General features: G+C 36.1%; 1 protein-coding gene and 1 pseudogene across 1 annotated transcript; both read left to right on the forward strand.

The window, feature by feature from the left end:
* The first annotated feature begins 59 nt into the window (after window positions 1–59).
* LOC131998027 (long-chain-fatty-acid--CoA ligase 4-like) lies at window positions 60–10,003 on the forward strand (annotated as a pseudogene).
* Window positions 10,004–10,560: 557 nt separating this feature from the next.
* Window positions 10,561–16,121, forward strand: LOC131998028 (eukaryotic initiation factor 4A-like). The gene is made up of 5 exons (XM_059369988.1): window positions 10,561–10,566; window positions 12,719–12,859; window positions 15,371–15,594; window positions 15,654–15,927; window positions 15,985–16,121. The coding sequence occupies exons 1-4, from the start codon at window positions 10,561–10,563 to the stop codon at window positions 15,796–15,798; spliced, it is 516 nt and encodes a 171-aa protein (XP_059225971.1). The 3' UTR covers window positions 15,799–15,927; window positions 15,985–16,121.
* Window positions 16,122–17,771: the final 1,650 nt, after the last annotated feature.

A 17,771-nucleotide genomic window follows, 5' to 3' on the forward strand; every position in this document is an offset into this window, starting at 1 on the left:
CGGATAACAAAAATTATATAATACGTTAACAATAGAAAATCCGGAATAGCGAGAAGCTGCGGGCTGCCGAACTCAAATATAATATTGACCATATAACTTGAAAGAATATAGTTTCGAAGCAAACACGATGTTTATCGAAGATAGTGCGCAGTGAGTATACTTAAAAAATGCTAAACTTAATTTGAAGCAAATTTACTTAAAAACATAAATCGTCTTTAGGACCGAACAGATGAGACTGACCAACAAGTAATTTGTGCAATTTTAATTTTTGCATGTTTTTCACAAAGCGGTTCAATAATCAGAAAATAGCAGATTTTTATGTTTATAGAAATGCATTTCTGGATCGCTTCAAATCGTAAAAAATTTATGGTGTAGCATTAAGATATTTCAATATCCGCTAGTATCCCATTTTCTTAGTTTAATATTTGATCATTTGGTGCTTTTGCATATTGTGTGGTGTTTGCTTATACAATGGTTGCCATATAATTAGGCACATCGTGTTTAAGTTAAAAAAATTTACTATTTGCTGGAATTAAATGATAAAAATATTATTTTTCATAAGTTATATTGTGATTGGGACCATGTATATACAAAAAAGATAGGAAAGCAAATAGACAGCTAATTAGTAAAAAAAAGCGTACAATTTGTGTGACTCAAATAGGATTTTCGATTTATTTACAAGGTTCTTAAGACTCACTAAACCTAATATATAAATTTGCTTAAATTTGATGTGCAGAATTTCGATAAATATCCGTACACATTGTAGAAGCCATAGTGTATATCTAAAACTGAACAAATTTCTATGAAACTCATCGGTCATTAGGAGAGTTATAAGAGAAATCCTCGTGGCAAATTTTCTGGAGATCAGTTAACAAATTACTAAATTATAGAGTACTATTCAAAATTGGACGAAAATATATATTGGAGCTATATCTAAACCTCCGTACACATTGTAGGAGCCATAGAGTAGATCGTTGTGTAAATTTTTGGGAAGATCGGTTAATAAATGGGTTATAAAAGGCCTTAAGTGAAAATAGGGAGATACATGTATATGAAAGCTATATCTAAAACTGAACAAATTTCTATGAAATTCATCAGTCATCAAAAGAGTAATAAGAGAAATCCTCGTGGCAAATTTTCTGGAGATCAGTTAACAAACTACTAAATTATTGAGTACTATTCAAAATTGGACGAAAATATATATTGGAGCTATATCTAAACCTGAACCGATTTCTATTAAATTCAATAGCAACACCGAAAGTCATAAGGGAATCCTTTGTGCCAATTTTCGCGTGAATCGATTAACAAAAGACCAAATTATGCGAGCTATATCTAAATCTGAATCGATTTATATGCAATTTACCAATAAAGTCGAAGAGAATCCCTCGTGCCAAATTCCGTGAGAATCGGTTTACAAATGACGATATAATTGCAATTTTAGTTCAAATTGGACGAACATATGGGAGATATATCTACAACTGAACCGATTTTTATTAAATTCGCAGATAATGTCGCGACTTTTAAGAGAGCCCTTTGTGCAACATTTCGTGAGAATCGGTTAACAAATGACGATATAATTGCAATTTAAGTCCAAATCGGACGAGCGTGTATATGGGACTTATATCCAAATCTGAACCGATTTTTCCTATTTCAATAGGCTTCCTCTCTAGGCTCAAGAAAATGCTTGTTCCAAATTTGAGCGCACACCCAGGCGTGCGTGTGTTCATTTGTTGCTGTCTCAACAACAACAAAAAGTTTATGGGTCGATTTTGGAACCTTAGTGCAATTGCGTTGTCAGTTGAAAAATTGGTTTTGGGAATGACAACTTTCAACTGAAGTTTTCAATGCCAGTTGCTAAAAATGGTATTTTTTGGCAACCACCTTTTTGTAGTTGTTCTGTGGTTTTTATTAGCAAATAAGCAGCGAAGTTAAAAGGAAATTTATTTTTTTTTTTTGCTGACTTGGCTATAAATGCAGTAGGCGAGCACTTAAGTATTGGAAAAATATTGGGTTTGGAGCAGCTAATGAAAACCATTGGAAAGAGCAGCAAACAGCGATGATGTTTTAGACGCTAATAAATAAATAAGATAGTTCAACAGGACTTTAAATGAAAAATAATTTATTTTGGTTGCGTTGTCAAACAACCACTTAAATGAACGTCGGCATAAATCAGAAGATTTAGATTTAGAAATTCAGATTCCTATTTTAATTTGTATACTCGGCCTAGACTTCTTCGCATCAGAAATAGTTGGTAGATTTGCAGATCGTTAGGACGGATGGCGTATTTAATACAATTTCCCTGCGCCAAAATTGATTTTGATTTGAACAATTGTACCACATTCTCATTTTCTATCAGAAGAAATAGTTCTTTGAAGTAAAATCGGATTATGTTTAGCTTGGCCTAATCTTATGTTCATACCTCCCACCAAGGATAGCATCTGTTATGTTCTTTGTACTAATATATTTGTAAGCTGAAATTAAAGGCTCACTCAAGCTCATTGCAGGTTCTCAACGAGTCAAATCTAGAGATCTGGTTTTATGAATTGAAAGTCATAACAGAAGTCTTTGTACTTGAGATTGTACTTAAGATTGATTCGGATTTGACTCATTTGCAATTCAAACTGATTCGCTTCAATAAAAAGTACTCTGGGCAATATTTGGAGCTGCTTGCTGTAATTGATAAAAAGATTGTGCGATTTCAACAGATATACGGACATTTAAAATGTCATGGCGATTGAGAATGCACTAGGGTCTTACATCAATATTTTGAGGTGTAACAAACGGAATGCCGAAGATCGAGTAATTCGGAGCTTCTAAAATCCCATTTGTTAGGGAAACATTTAACAAGTTTTGTAATTGAGGCAAAAAATAAATTTGTCCAAATACAATAACTCTGAGTTCAAACTTCCATTCCAAAAAAATTGCCTACATCAAATCGCCAAGTAATGTAAATTTGTCCATGAATATTCCATTGTATTTCACAAATGTTTCCCACATTAAAACGGATAACCACTACTGAAAATTGTTTCTAATGGTCTTGCCAGAATTCGAATCCGGGCCTTCAGCGTCATAGGCGGACATGTTAATCTCTGCGCTAAGGTGGCCGCCAAGTAAAATAAAAAAAATGTTGTCCCATTTTTCGAAAAAAAATTTCGCTAATTCAAACTTTGCAGTTTTGCAAGGCTACAGATTCTCTGGGGGTGGCCAGGCCCCTTAAGACCATTTTCCATTCCAAAAAATTGCCTACATCAAATCGCCAAGTAATGTAAATTTGTCCATGAATATTCCATTGTATTTCACAAATGTTTCCAGCATTAGAACGGATAACCACTATTGAAAATTGTTTCTAATGTTCTTGCCAGAATTCGAACCCGGGCCTTCAGCGTCATAGGCGGACATGTTAACCTCTGCGCTAAGGTGGCCGCCAAGTACAATTAAAAAATTTTGTCCCATTTTTCGAAAAAAATTTCCCTAATTCAAACTTTGCAGTTTTGCAGGGCTACAGATTCTCTGGGGGTGGCCAGGCCCCTTAAGACCATTTTCCATTCCAAAAAATTGCCTACATCAAATCGCCAAGTAATGTAAATTTGTCCATGAATATTCCATTGTATTTCACAAATGTTTCCAGCATTAGAACGGATAACCACTATTGAAAATTGTTTCTAATGTTCTTGCCAGAATTCGAACCCGGGCCTTCAGCGTCATAGGCGGACATGTTAACCTCTGCGCTAAGGTGGCCGCCAAGTACAATTAAAAAATTTTGTCCCATTTTTCGAAAAAAATTTCCCTAATTCAAACTTTGCAGTTTTGCAGGGCTACAGATTCTCTGGGGGTGGCTAGGCCCCTTAAGATCACCCTAGCTACACCAATGCGAAATATCTCCAAGGTTCGTTTAACATTTTAGTTGCAAGACTGAAGAGCACGAAAGGTTTACCCAACTAAATATTACGGTTAAACGGCATTTAGAACCTTAAGAACAACCCGAAAACCTATTAAATACGGTGTCGCTAACTATATGGCCATACAGCGGTATGTACTTGTTATATTATCATATACATTTTCCGTAAAAAAAATGTAAAACGATCAGGCAATGTCCTTGAACTTGTCTGTCCGAGAGTATGTCTGTTATAAACACCATAAAATTAAGTTAAATTCGAGGATGATAGTCCATCTAGAAAAACACCAACATAGAGTGATCTCCCTAATTCCCTCGTTTATGTGGTCTTCTTATTTTCAAAACGGAATTCCAGCTTAATCTCTACTATACATGTTTCGTCTATTGTATTTATGTGTTCCAGATGGTAGAATTTCACATATATTGCATAAACAAGTGTCTACGAGTATATCATATTTTGTGTGTTTTAAATATATAAATTATGTCGCATTAATGTAGCTGAGGAATTATAGCCTCAGATCGTTAGAACCGGTGCAATTAGAGCATCAATCCTTTTTGTTATTTATTATGTTCCCCAATGTTCAATTATTAATTTATTTTGAATACTAATTTTAAGTTGTTTAAGAAATAGAGCGAACTGCAAAAACTATTCACTACAGTTTTGTGAGATACTACTTAATCTCTAACTTAGAACGTGTGGTTTTTTCTATTTCTTTTATATAGGATGGAGAGCTTCTGGATACAGAGCGCCATTGGTGCAATTAAGGCAATTGCATTTGTCTGTGACATAATAACTTTACCGGTTTATTTGGTGCTACAAAGACCATGGAAAAGGAGGCACGAGGCCAAGCGTGTTAAGGTCAGTATAAAAATATTCATGATGCGAATCAATCACAAAGTTATATCAGAACAAGATAAAGCTAAATATCAACGTAGGTATACAAAACTATAGGTAGTAAAGTTCACACAAATAGTTTCACTTTTCAGCTAGGAGCCACCGGGGCCAGCATGACATATAGGTTAGCATGTCCACATAAGACGGTATTATAGACAAATCCTGGCGAGAGCGTAAACAAAATTTTGAAGGAAGGGATATCCCCAAACTTATGCTGTTGATATTTGTTATGCCGGTAGCCGCGCGAAATTGGTTTCGAAAGAATTCAGCTCTTAAAAATAAGGTTGATAGTATGCAATTATTTAGTGCACGACCAAATCTTGAAGTTATTAATGAAAAAAAAATAGTTTTTAATGCCCTTATCATTGAGCTAAAACATAAGTCGGGTGGAAGTCATGGATATGGGAAATCTGTGATGGTTATGGGAAATCTCTTAAGTTGCTATTCGACTATTGAAATCGATCAACGGCTAAATTGTCGTTTGTTTTTCCTTGTTTCATTGCAAGAAAGCTATTGCTTTAATTGCGTGCGACTTCTCCGTGTGGAGAAGTTTTACGCGGCTACAGGCATTACAAATATCAACAGCATAAGTTTGGGGATACCCCTTCTTTCAAAATTTTGTTTACACTCTCGTCAGGATTTGTCTATAATACCGTCTTATGTGGGCATGCTAACCTGCATGTCATGCTGGCCCCGGTGGCTCCTAGCTAAAAAGTGAAACTATTTGTGTGAATTTAACTACAACAAGTCTAATTAACATAACATGTATATTTGTATTATTTAATTTCAGGCTAAAATTGTGTCCAATGACGAATCAACTTTAGCTTATCGGACTATAGAACCGCCCCGAGATGTCCACATTAAAATGTTGCAGGACAACATAGACACACTTGAAAAAGTTTTTAATTACGTCGCAAAAACACATTCGTCTAAGCGTTGCCTGGGCACACGCCAAATCTTAAGTGAAGAAGATGAGGTACAGCCTAATGGACGTGTCTTTAAAAAGTATAATATGGGAGATTATAAATGGAAAAATTTTATCGAATCAGAACGTATGGCTGCAGCATTTGGACGCGGTCTTCGCGAATGCGGTCAGGAACCTCGCAAGAATATTGTTATATTTGCGGAAACTCGCGCTGAGTGGATGATAGCGGCTCATGGCTGTTTTAAACAGTCTAGTCCATAGTTACTGTTTACGCAACGTTGGGAGACGAGGGCGTTGCTCATTGCATAAGTGAAACGGAGGTGACAACTGTTATAACATCTCATGATCTACTACCAAAATTCAAGCAGCTATTGGAAAAATGTCCTCTCGTTAATACGATTATCTTTATGGAGGACCAATTGCACAAAACCGATATATCAGGCTTTAAAGATGGAGTCAAGATTATTCCAATTTCACAAGTAACACGACTAGGCCAAGACAGCAAGTTTGGTAAGTTGGAATTTAATAGTATCAATTTCTTACTATATATTATGTAGGTCTTGGTGGTTTTGGGCTTGAAAATCTGTAGAGATAGAAGATTATATACCGAAATGATTGTTTGTTTTATTCATGGCATTTTTGAGCAATTATTACTTTCGTGGGTTTCGCACAGAACCATTTGCTAGTTTTATATTTTAACTTAGTAGTGTAAGTCAGAAAATGTATTGATTTCAAGTGTAAAGGTGAAGGGGTGATTTTCAATTTCCATCAAAGACTCGTCCTTTCTGTAGAAATAGCAGATTATATACCGAAATGATTGTTTGTTTTATTCATGGCATTTTTGAGCAATTATTACTTTCGTGGGTTTCGCACAGAACCTTTTGTCTAGTTTTATATTTTAACTTAGTAGAGTAAGTCAGATGAATATATTGAAATCAAGTGTAAAGGTGAAGGGGGTGATTTTCGATTTCCATCAAAGACTCGTCCTTTCTGTGTGGCATCCAGGTCGACAAAGTTACTGGCCATATCAAAGAAAGTTCTTCCCCAATTTTTCGTGCAGTTAAGTTACCGTCTGACAATGCAAACAAAATAAAAATTTTTATTACGTCCGGCAATGAGAGAAATGTGAACAAACAAACAAAGTAGATCAACGAAAAAAGACAAAGAGTTATGAAATTCCTGAATACCCATTTTAAATTTTATTTAAGGAGCTACTGAACTTTTACGTTAAATATTTTCTTTATATTTCCTTACAAGTAAAAGTCCATTTTATGTTGCCGTTAACTCCCTTTCTTCAGCTGAGTTATGAAATTTCCTGAATACCCATTTTAAATTTCATTTAAGGTGCTGCTAGACTAAGTTTTACGTTAAATATTTTCTTTATATTTCCTTACAAGTAAAAGTCCATTTTATGTCGCCGTTAACTCCCTTTCTTCAGCTGCTCGGTATTCAAAAAGTTGGCTTACTTAATTTACAGGCAAGTTTTTTTTGCATAAACCTGCTCTCCCCTGCTCCAATAGATATACCGGAAAGCTGATACGAAGTGGTACCAATTCAAACGACCACTTTTATGTGTGAAAATATTTTTTATTTGTTCAAATGACAAAAATGTGTGGAAGTAAAATTTAAATTTATTAAAAAAATAAAATTAAATGAAGTTTCACCTCAAATATCTCAATTCAATGCTTTCTGTACACGTGCAAATCGATAACTGTTTTAAATCATGATATAAGACTAACATCTAGCTGTAATATTAACATACAGGGTAGCTGATGCAAAGTGTTACCAAGTTCACATTGGTATGTCTGCCGAACTAGAAATTACAGCTATGTGATATTTGTTTTGTTTACATTTATATTGTCTACAAGCCCCGAAAGCATTTGCTTCTACAGCAAAAGTTCTAGTTAAATATACCAATATTAGCGTACTTTCATGGAAGAGGAGGTTGAATGTTAAAGACATGAGGAATATATAAACTTTATAGGGTTCTAAGATCGAAATGTTACAAACGGCATGACGAAAGCCGAAAGCCTAGTCTTCCTATGGTGAAAGATAGAAAAACAATGTTTATCCTGATCGAATCGAACATGATTTTCTTTTAGCAAAAGCTATTTGAAAGAACTCGTTCCAGATGCAAAATTAATGAAGCCATTTGGACCACACTCCGCAAGAGTATATACGTAAATGTTTTATGCAAAATTTAAGCCAAATCGCATAGGAGTTGTTTTCTCATCGGTGAAATTAGTCCAATCAATAGATAGATCTTTTTTAAAGCTATAACCTTACATGCGCTTCGAAATATAGACGAACTGTTGACTCAGAATGATAAGATGGCCAACAAAAATGGGTATATTATAAGGAGAATCATGAGTTTAGAAAACTCCAATGCCATGGTGGAGGGTATAAAATGATTTAACTGCAAATTTTTCTTTGAACATCGAATCAAGGAATAACGGACAATCTTAAGTCCTATACGAGTGCCGTTGAGCGATGTATCTTCGGAGAGAAGTTTCCAGCGTTACTAAGGTGTTTACCACCCACTGATAATATTTTTGATGCCCTCGCTCGAACTCGAACAAAGGCGTTCATTATCATAGGCAACCGTGCTAACATATTCGGCGCTGTTATATAGGTGTAAAAACATCATAAAAGAAGAATTTTAGCAAAGTAGCATACAAGAGTGGAAAAATGAGTCAAAACCCTATAAAGTATGGCGAATAGTGTTCAATAAAAAGTGTCGCACAATTGGCAGTCGTCGAAAAAAATGTCAAACGGTAACGGTGTCCCAAATACGCGTTTATGTATAAAGAAGCAAGGAGACCTCTTGCAGGCTCTTGTCGAGTAGAAAAATTGGCCAAAACCCTATAAAGTATGGCGAATAGTGTTCAATAAAAAAGTGTCGCACAGTTGGCAGTCGTCGAAAAAAAAGTGTCAAACGGTAACGGTGTCTCAAATACGCGTTTATGTACATGGAAGCAAGGTGATCACTTGCTGGCTCTTACCGAGTACGCTCTCTTTATCTATTTTTTCTTATGTTTCTTATATTTCACACTTTTCCGTTACCTTCTCATTTACACTTCTTTTCCTACTGATGTGCCGCCAATAGGTCAGATTGGCCTCCGAGTGAGCCCACTTGTCAAGTTCGGCTACCCATGAAACATAATCCTAAAAACCTACATACGTTTTGTTGTAGCGATAAATTAAAAATGTGCATTATTGTATGTGGCAGGGAAACCAAAAAAAATCAAGTTTTCCAGAAGAAATAATTATATTAATATTTGTTTTTGAGACAGTGTCATTTATATTTAACTATTAAACCTACATTCGGATAAATTGTTTTGTCGAAAAATTCTGTAGTACCCTGCGGAAAAGTTTTTCTTTATTTTTCTTCACTTAAACCGTAGCCCTAACCTTATCCGCAAGTAAGCTTAAGCTGGTTTATGATTCATTAAACTGGGTTCCATATCGATTTTATTCTCAACTAGGGTGAAGTTCTTGTTGGTGGCGAATGCGTTTCAATGGGATATTATAAGCTACCAAATAAAACCGCTGATGATTTCTTTGACGAGGATGGTAAGCGCTGGTTCAAAACTGGAGATGTTGGAGAAATGCATCCTGACGGCGTACTTAAAATAATAGGTAAATTTCTCTGGAGATTTATTTTTGACATGGAAAATTTTACTTATTTAATTCTTTATTTTTAGATCGTAAGAAGGACTTGGTGAAATTACAAGCAGGCGAGTATGTTTCATTGGGCAAAGTAGAATCGGAATTGAAAACATGTCCATTGGTGGGAAATATATGTGTGTACGGCGACCCAACCAAGCAATTTACTGTAGCTCTAGTTGTACCAAATCAAAAGCATTTGGAAGAATTGTCTATTCGCCACGGGTTGGAAGGGAAGTCATTTGAAGAACTCTGCTCCAATCCTGTGATTGAAAAAGCGGTGATTAAGGAAATAGCGGAGCATGCTAGAAAATGTAAGCAAACGCACAAGGTAATTAATTTTCAATGTCTAATGTGCGTTGTTTTTTAATAGGCAAACTACAAAAGTATGAAGTACCCGCCGCTATAACATTGTGTAAAGAAGTTTGGTCGCCCGACATGGGGCTTGTTACTGCTGCATTCAAGCTCAAACGCAAAGACATTCAAGACAAATATCAGCATGATATTAATCGAATGTACGCCCCATGAAATTGGCTTAACAATTAGATCTAGATTACACACAAAACAAAAAAAAAAAAGAGTCTGCAAAAAATAATAAATCATTTACTTTTTAGAGTCCTGATATCATGCTCTTTATTTCACCAATAACTTAGTAAAGCATTATTGGGAAGACAAATTATTTATTAATCAGAAAAAAATTCATATGTTAAATATTGTAGCTAATCTCCTATTAAGAGCAAATTTAATGATTTAAAAAGCAACTTTAAATAACAGGCTGGAAATATGTTAAAACTTGAATATAAGCATTGATTATGGACTGGATAGTAACAAATTTATAGTCAGACTAAAAAGATCTATTCGTACGTCGTGGGATAGAGAATCTAATTTGCAATTGCCGTAGGTCAGAGGCATACATATAATAAAAATAGATTTTTTTTTATTGTTTTGTAATACTTATTTGTGAGCCGACATATTGTATATAATTTAAATTATTCAGCAAAGCTATTTTATTCAAGAATGCCTCAAAAATCTTACAGATCCTGTAATCATAGTACTACCTACGGCGTACTGAAATAATGAGTATACTGTTTTTTTGGCAATAAAAGCACAATAATGGTATTATAATTTCAATATTGCCGTCGTAAAATTTGCTTTGATTAGAAAGACCTCCATAGAACAATGCTTGTATTAACATTTTATTGATTCCAGGATTAAAATAGGTGACGAATGTTTTATTAAGTATTATGTTTTTTGTTAAATGATTTATTGTTTGATAAGAAACTAAACAAATAAAATAATATTTACATAAATTATCCTACTTGATAAAGACATCTTGGAGTTGCTTCAAGCTTTCATTACATTTTTACTATCTTATTTAGTATCGGCTGAACATTTTTGATTTAAACGACTTTTGTAAATTTTGTTCTTGAACACATTTTGGATACTAGTTTGTAGTTATAATTTGTTATAAAATTAAGTGTATTAACATAGTAAATTTAAGTTTAAGGTTAGTGCTGAAACATTTGATGGATTTCTTTTTTTTTTTTTGTTTAAAGAAGAGGAGACTTAAGAAAAGCCAGTTATAGCAAAATACACAATATTACATAAATATAATAAATGAAAAATTTCGCTTATTTACATGCTGCAATTCTCAGTTTGTAGGAAAAAGAAAAAAATAGAAAATACAAATTTCCTCGACAAAACTGACTATTTGTTTTATAGATTGCAAAGGTACTCGTTAACGGATTTTAGAAGTATCCCCTGTCCATAAATGAAATGTTCATGGAAAATTCAGTAGTAGTAGTAGTAAAAGTACTCGTTACCGGATTTTAGAATGGTTTATTTTTTGCTAAATATCCAAAAAAAAATCGTTTTTATCAAGGCATTGTGGGTCCATGTCGGAAATGAGCTTGAAGTACTATTTAATTGTCGTCAATTAATAAAGGATTTTCCAATAAGATATGTTATTTTGATATTCAAAGAAAAATGGAATTTTTGGGATAATTGATCGGATGTTTATTTCATAACAACGAGAAAGGTACACATTTCATAATGAAGAAGAAATTCAGTAAAATGGGCACCACTACCACGCTTACCGGACCATACCTTCCATGCCATTTGCCATAACCAAATCGCAAAATGGCTGACCTATGTCCTCGAGAGCCTCACTAATCCTATCTTTGTGGTGTTGACCCTGGGCTGTTTTCCCCAAAAGGAAAAAGTCGCAACGTGTTAAATCACAAGATCTGGTGGTCAATTGTGATCATCTCTTCCTGAGATAACACGGCCCGGAAACTTTTCCCGTAAAAAAGCAATGGTGTCGTTGCTTGTGTGCCACATAATGCCGTCTTGCTGAAGGTAAACAATGTCCAGATCAATACCATCAGACTCGGTTCATAAAAATGCATAAGTCATCTCTCGATAGCGCAAAGAAACAATGTCCTCAAGTCACTTGACAGCAGCATTTAGGATGCGGACAAAAAAACCTTGTTAACCACGTAAAAAGCAGTTGGCCGATCTGTGGTAAATTATGCAGCGCCAGTGTGGTCTCGTCAGCTCTGTGACACGCAGTGGAATAATATTCAGATCTGTCAGAATGCCGCCCTCCGAACTGCGACGGGCTGTCTCCATAGTTCTCTGTGAACCACTTCCATCAGTAGACAAAGATCCTACCAGTGCGAAGACATAACTACATGCTGTCTGAGCAATACCTTTTGGGCTGTTATCGAAGAGACTATCCAAACCATCATCTTATGGATAGATACTCACCGCCCAGAAGCCTTAAGATAGATCTACATTATCTAGAGCGTGAGGTTCAACGCTACAAGAGAGAACCTCTAGATCGAGCGGCATATCAAGCAGGTCTAGACAACATTAATGCGGACACGGTAGCAGATGCGGTAAACAGCTACCGGGTGAATGTAGTCCTTGGAGAACGACCGCCTCCCATTGCACCCGAAGAAATTGACCTCCCCGGCAAAAAACCAGAGTAGTTCTAGCTCAATTACGTTCCGGCAGATACAGCCGCCTCAACTCCCAGAGAGCAAAAATTGATACCGACGTGCAAGATGTATGTCCCGATTAAGACGAGGGACAACACGATACACGTCACAAGTTAAACTACTCAGTCAAACCTAGATCCCTCTGGACGCACCCCATCTTAGTCGCAGAGACCGTGGATCTTGACACTCAACAGAACCAAGCAGACGAAAGATAGAACACAAGAAACTGCTATAACAACAACAACAGTAGATTGCAGAGCACACATCTGAATTTGAACAGGGCTGTTAAAGACGACTTGATTCACAAGCGCAATAGAAAACAAGTACAGTCTTAGAAGGACGAACTTACCCTTGAAAGTATTAAACAATTTTATATCAACGTCAAGCAAGAAAATTCGAAACTTTGCACATTGTGTAATTTGTACGACACACGTTCAATTACCCAATCGCTGATTTTCTGCAACACCAGACGCATGGTAAGTAATTTTAGATTTTTGCTTACTTTTACGTTGTAGAAACTTGTGAGTTAGATACCTAAGAAGAAAATATGCGTGGTTAAGAGATATCCACATTTTCTGTTTCTTACCAACATAGGAGAATTTTTTGCCCTATGGGAATCAATCCCATGGCAGCCGGTTGTACGTACCGAATTAACCCGATAAAGTCCTTCATCGGCATGGGCTGACGCTTTAGTGTACAACACACGGATACAACAACGAAAATTTTACAGAACTTATTTCTTCTCTGCACTGAGATCAGCCTGCAATCGCGGACAATCAGAAGTATCGAGAGGAGAGTCTCAGTTAGAGGCCGGGTGGCACCAGGATGAACCAAGGATGAACATACCCTTGTAGGTATTAAACAATTTTATGTTTCGAAATTCGAAACTTTGCACATTGTGTGATTTGTACGACACACGTTCAATTACCCAACCGCTGATTTTGTGCAACACCAGACGCATGGCAAGTTATTTTAGATTTTTGTTTACTTTTACGTTGTAGAAACTTGTGAGTTAGATACCCTATGTGAATCAATCCCATGGCAGCCGGTTGTACGTACCGAATTAACCCGATGAAGTCCTTCATCGGCATGGGCTGACGCTTAAGTGTACAACACACTGATACAACAACGAAAATTTTACCGAACATATTTCTTCTCTGCACTGAGATCAGCCTGCAAACGCGGACAATCAGAAGTATCGAGTGGAGAGTCTCAGTGAAAGGCCGGGTGGCACCAGGATGAACCAAGGATGGACGTACCCTTGTAGGTATTAAACAATTTTATGTCAACGTCAAGCAAGAAAATTGGAAATTTGTCACAATGTGTGATTTCTTTCTTTCAATTTCAACTTTCAATTACCCACCAGACACAAGGTAAGTTATAATAGATTTTTATTTACTTTTACGTTATAGTTATTTACTTTGAGTTATATACCTAAGAAGAAAATATGCGTTGTTAAGAGCCATCCAATAGTATATAATAGATTTTTGTTTACTTTTACATTATAGTTATTTACTTTGAATTATATACCTAAGAAGAAAATATGCGTGGTTAAGAGCCATCCAAATTTTCTGCTTCTTACCAACATAGGAGAATTTTATGTCCTTTGTGAACCAAATAGCATAAAAATGCATGTTCTTAGTGAGCGATTATATCCTATTTAAATGACTGTTTTTTTTATAAATATGCCATCTCAGCATATAGGTCGATCAATTAACAGAAGAGATGACAGTCCACAATTTTACTGTTTCAGCAATGTATGGTGATATAAAACAACGAGATCGTGAATTGATTATGAAACAATTTCGTTCTGACACGTCTCGTATATTGATTACAACCACCTCCATCAGTAGACAAAGATCCTACCAGTGCGAAGACAAAAGTAAGGCAAAATGTGTGATGTTGCTTAAAAGCACAGCAAGAACTTTCAAAAGTAAGGCAAAATGTGTGATGTTGCTTAAAAAACCGGCCATCTATAATGCGATTTCTAATTCGCCAGAATTTTTATCAGCAGAATTTGTCAAATGAAGAATGGTGCTTTATATACCAACCCAACTAGAGCTGGGCGCTTGATTCACAAGCGCAATAGAAAATAAGTAAAATCTTACTTCCCTTATTCAAATGCTATTTATCCAACAATGCCAAAAGCAACAAAGAAACACAATTTTGCCGACAATCCCATGGCAGCCGGTTGTACGTACCGGATTGACCCGATGAAGTCCTCCATCGGCAAGGGCTGACGCTTCAGTGTACAAGACACTGCTACATCAACAATAATTTTACCGAACTTACCGAACTTCTGCACTGAGGTCGCGGACAATCAAAAGTATCTAGTGGAGTGTCTCAGTGAGAGCCCGGGTGGCACCAGCTCTTGCTTAAAAACTGAGTACCTATGATGCTCGATACCACAAGGCGAGTTTTGGTGCCTTTAAATAATTAATCGCCATCATATTCCCGCGGCAATCGGTCATATAGACCGGAACGAGTATGCTGCCCTATAAGACTTGACGAGAATTGCAAATGTGTCTACAACAGCAACAGTAGCTTGCAGAGCACATAACTGAATTTGAGCAGGGCTTTTAAAGACGACTTGATTCACAAGCGCAATAGAAAACAAGTACAGTCTTAAAGGAAGAACTTACCCTTGAAAGTATTAAACAATTTTATATAACGTCAAGCAAGAAAATTGGAAACCTGTCGCACTGTGTGATTTGTACGACACACTTCCAATTGATTTTCTGCAACACCAGACGCATGGTAAGTTATTTGAAATCTTTGTTAACGTTTACGTTATAGAAGATTATAGGTAAGAAATCTAAGAAGAAAATATGCGTGGTTTAGAGCCATCCAAATTTTTTGTTTCTTACCAACATAGGAGAATTTTATGCCCTTTATGAACCAAGTTTGCACAAAAATTCATATTCTAAGGGAACGATTATATGCTATTAAATTACTTTTTTTTATAAATATGTCATCCCAGCATATAGGTCGATCAACTAATTGAAGAGATGAAAGCCCATAATTGTACTGTTTCGGCAATGCATGATGATATGAAACAACGAGATCGTCAATTGATTATGAAACAAATTCGTTCTGGCTCGTCTCGTATATTGATTACAACCGATTTATTGGCTCGTGGAATTGATGTCCAGCAAGTATCATTGGTTATTAACTATGATTTGCCGTCAAATAGAGAAAAATACATTCACAGGTAAATACAAAATATAATCACAATAACTGACAACTTTTGACTGTTTAAATTTATTATAGAATCGGTCGTGGCGGTCGTTTTGGCCGTAAAGGTGTAGCCATCAACTTCATTACAGACGACGATCGTAGAATTCTTAAAGGTTCTGAACAATTTTGTCAAAGAACTATTGAGGAGATGCCCGCTAACATCGCTGATCTAATTTAAACGAAAATTTTGCCGTTATCCAAATTTACTCCTCATAAAAAGAACAGCAACAGAAAATATTTAAAACAATATAAACAAACCAACTTTGATGACCAGGTATTTACTACAATACGAGTTGAAAATAAATAGGTAAGAAAACATGGATCTAAAAGTATCAGAAATAATAAAAACCTTCATGTTTTTAAGATATTCTAGATCCAATTAAGTGGTTGACTTGTTTTAATGCTGCTTAAAGGCACCTCTTTCCCAATAATACGTATATGAGTGAGAGCATATGTGTACAAAATATAGAACAAAAACCAGCTAAATTGAAAACGATTTGCACTAAATATATACATTTTTTATTTCTCTTTATCTTAGTCATCGTTAGCGTGACCATCCGAATTTGCCAATAAAGAGGTAGTGCCAGAGTAGAAATGAGGGATTTGGCAGGAAAACTATTTAAAAAAAAGGGTCCTTTGAAACCTTCCATGTACAATAAGCACCAACAACTTTTAACAGCAAAATTGTATCACATAGCAGCCGTTGAACGGGCTGCCACTGCAGTGCACAACACACTGCTACTAAAACAACAACCACAATATTATTTTTATACCCTACACCACCACTGTGTAACAGGGTATTATAAGTTTGTGCAATGTTTGCAAAGCTAAAAAGGAGAAGAGTTATCCCCATTGATAAGAATACCGATCGACTGAGAATCACTTTCTGATTCAATTTAGCTATGTCCGTCTGTCCGTCCGTCTGTATACCGATCGACTCAGAATCACTTTCAGATCGTCATCACATTCTCAGTCTATAAAGTGGTTTCCGCCCGTCTGTCAGTCTGGCCGTAAGTTCATTCCTTGTTTTTCATTCGTGAAGCCTGGTCTCCGAATTCCATGTTTATATCTTTTTAATATTGAGTCACATTGCCAGATTAGTACCTGCATTTCACAGTAAATGCATGACTTAAATGATCAGAGATTTTCTTAAATACTGAGTGCCAATGATGCTCGATACGACAAGGCGAGGTTTTGGCGCGTTTAAATAACCAATCGCCATCATATTCCCTCGGCGAACGGTCGTATAGGCCGGAACGAGCTTGCTCGCCTATAGGAGCTTCACGAGGGTCGCCACCTTCACATGCAAATGTGACTACAACAACAACAACAGTAGGTTGTCATCGTTAGAGTGACCGTCCGAATTTGCCAACAAAGTGGGGCTCCCAGAGTAGAAATAAGGAATTTGGCGGGAAAAATACTTTAAAAAACGAGTCCATTGAAACCATCCATTGAACGAACGAACGACAAAATTGATTCACATGGCAGCCGTTGTACGTACCGGATTGACCTGATGAAGTCCTTCATCGGCAAGGGCTGCCGCTTCAGTGTACAACACACTGTTACAACAACAACAATTTCGCCGAACTTATTTGTTCTCTGCACTGAGATCAGGCATCGACTGATGCTGCCAGTGCTTTTTTTGTGTATAGACAGTGATATCTACACTTAATGCGACGTGCCTTTTGTTTGGTTTCTCTGCGCTTTCTTTGTTTGAACTTAAATCTTATTTAGGTTCTATTGCAGAATATTGTCCGGATATACACCATTTCGTCCAATGCTTTCTATTCAAAGAATAGCACAGTAAGTATTTTCAAAAGTGAGACAAAATGTGTGATGTTGCTTAAAAGCATTTAACCGGCTATCTGTAACGTGATTTCTGATTCGCCAGAATCTTCATCAGCAGAATTTGTCCGTCCGATTGTCCATTGTTTTCCGCCTGTCGTATCGTCAGATATTTCCAAATAGCATTCAAGAAAGTATAGTATCCCTTATGTCCATAGGCAGAGTTGTGAAAGGGATAGTTTGTAGGCGAAAGTTGATAATTGGTAGAAAGAAGGAGAAAAGAACAGTGCTATAAATACATAGTGAAGCAGACAAGATTAGAATTTAGCGACAGAGAAAAAATAGCATCAGGATTTAGTTAAAATA

The sequence above is a fragment of the Stomoxys calcitrans genome, chromosome 5 (assembly GCF_963082655.1).
Source record: "Stomoxys calcitrans chromosome 5, idStoCalc2.1, whole genome shotgun sequence".
NCBI lineage: Eukaryota > Metazoa > Arthropoda > Insecta > Diptera > Muscidae > Stomoxys > Stomoxys calcitrans.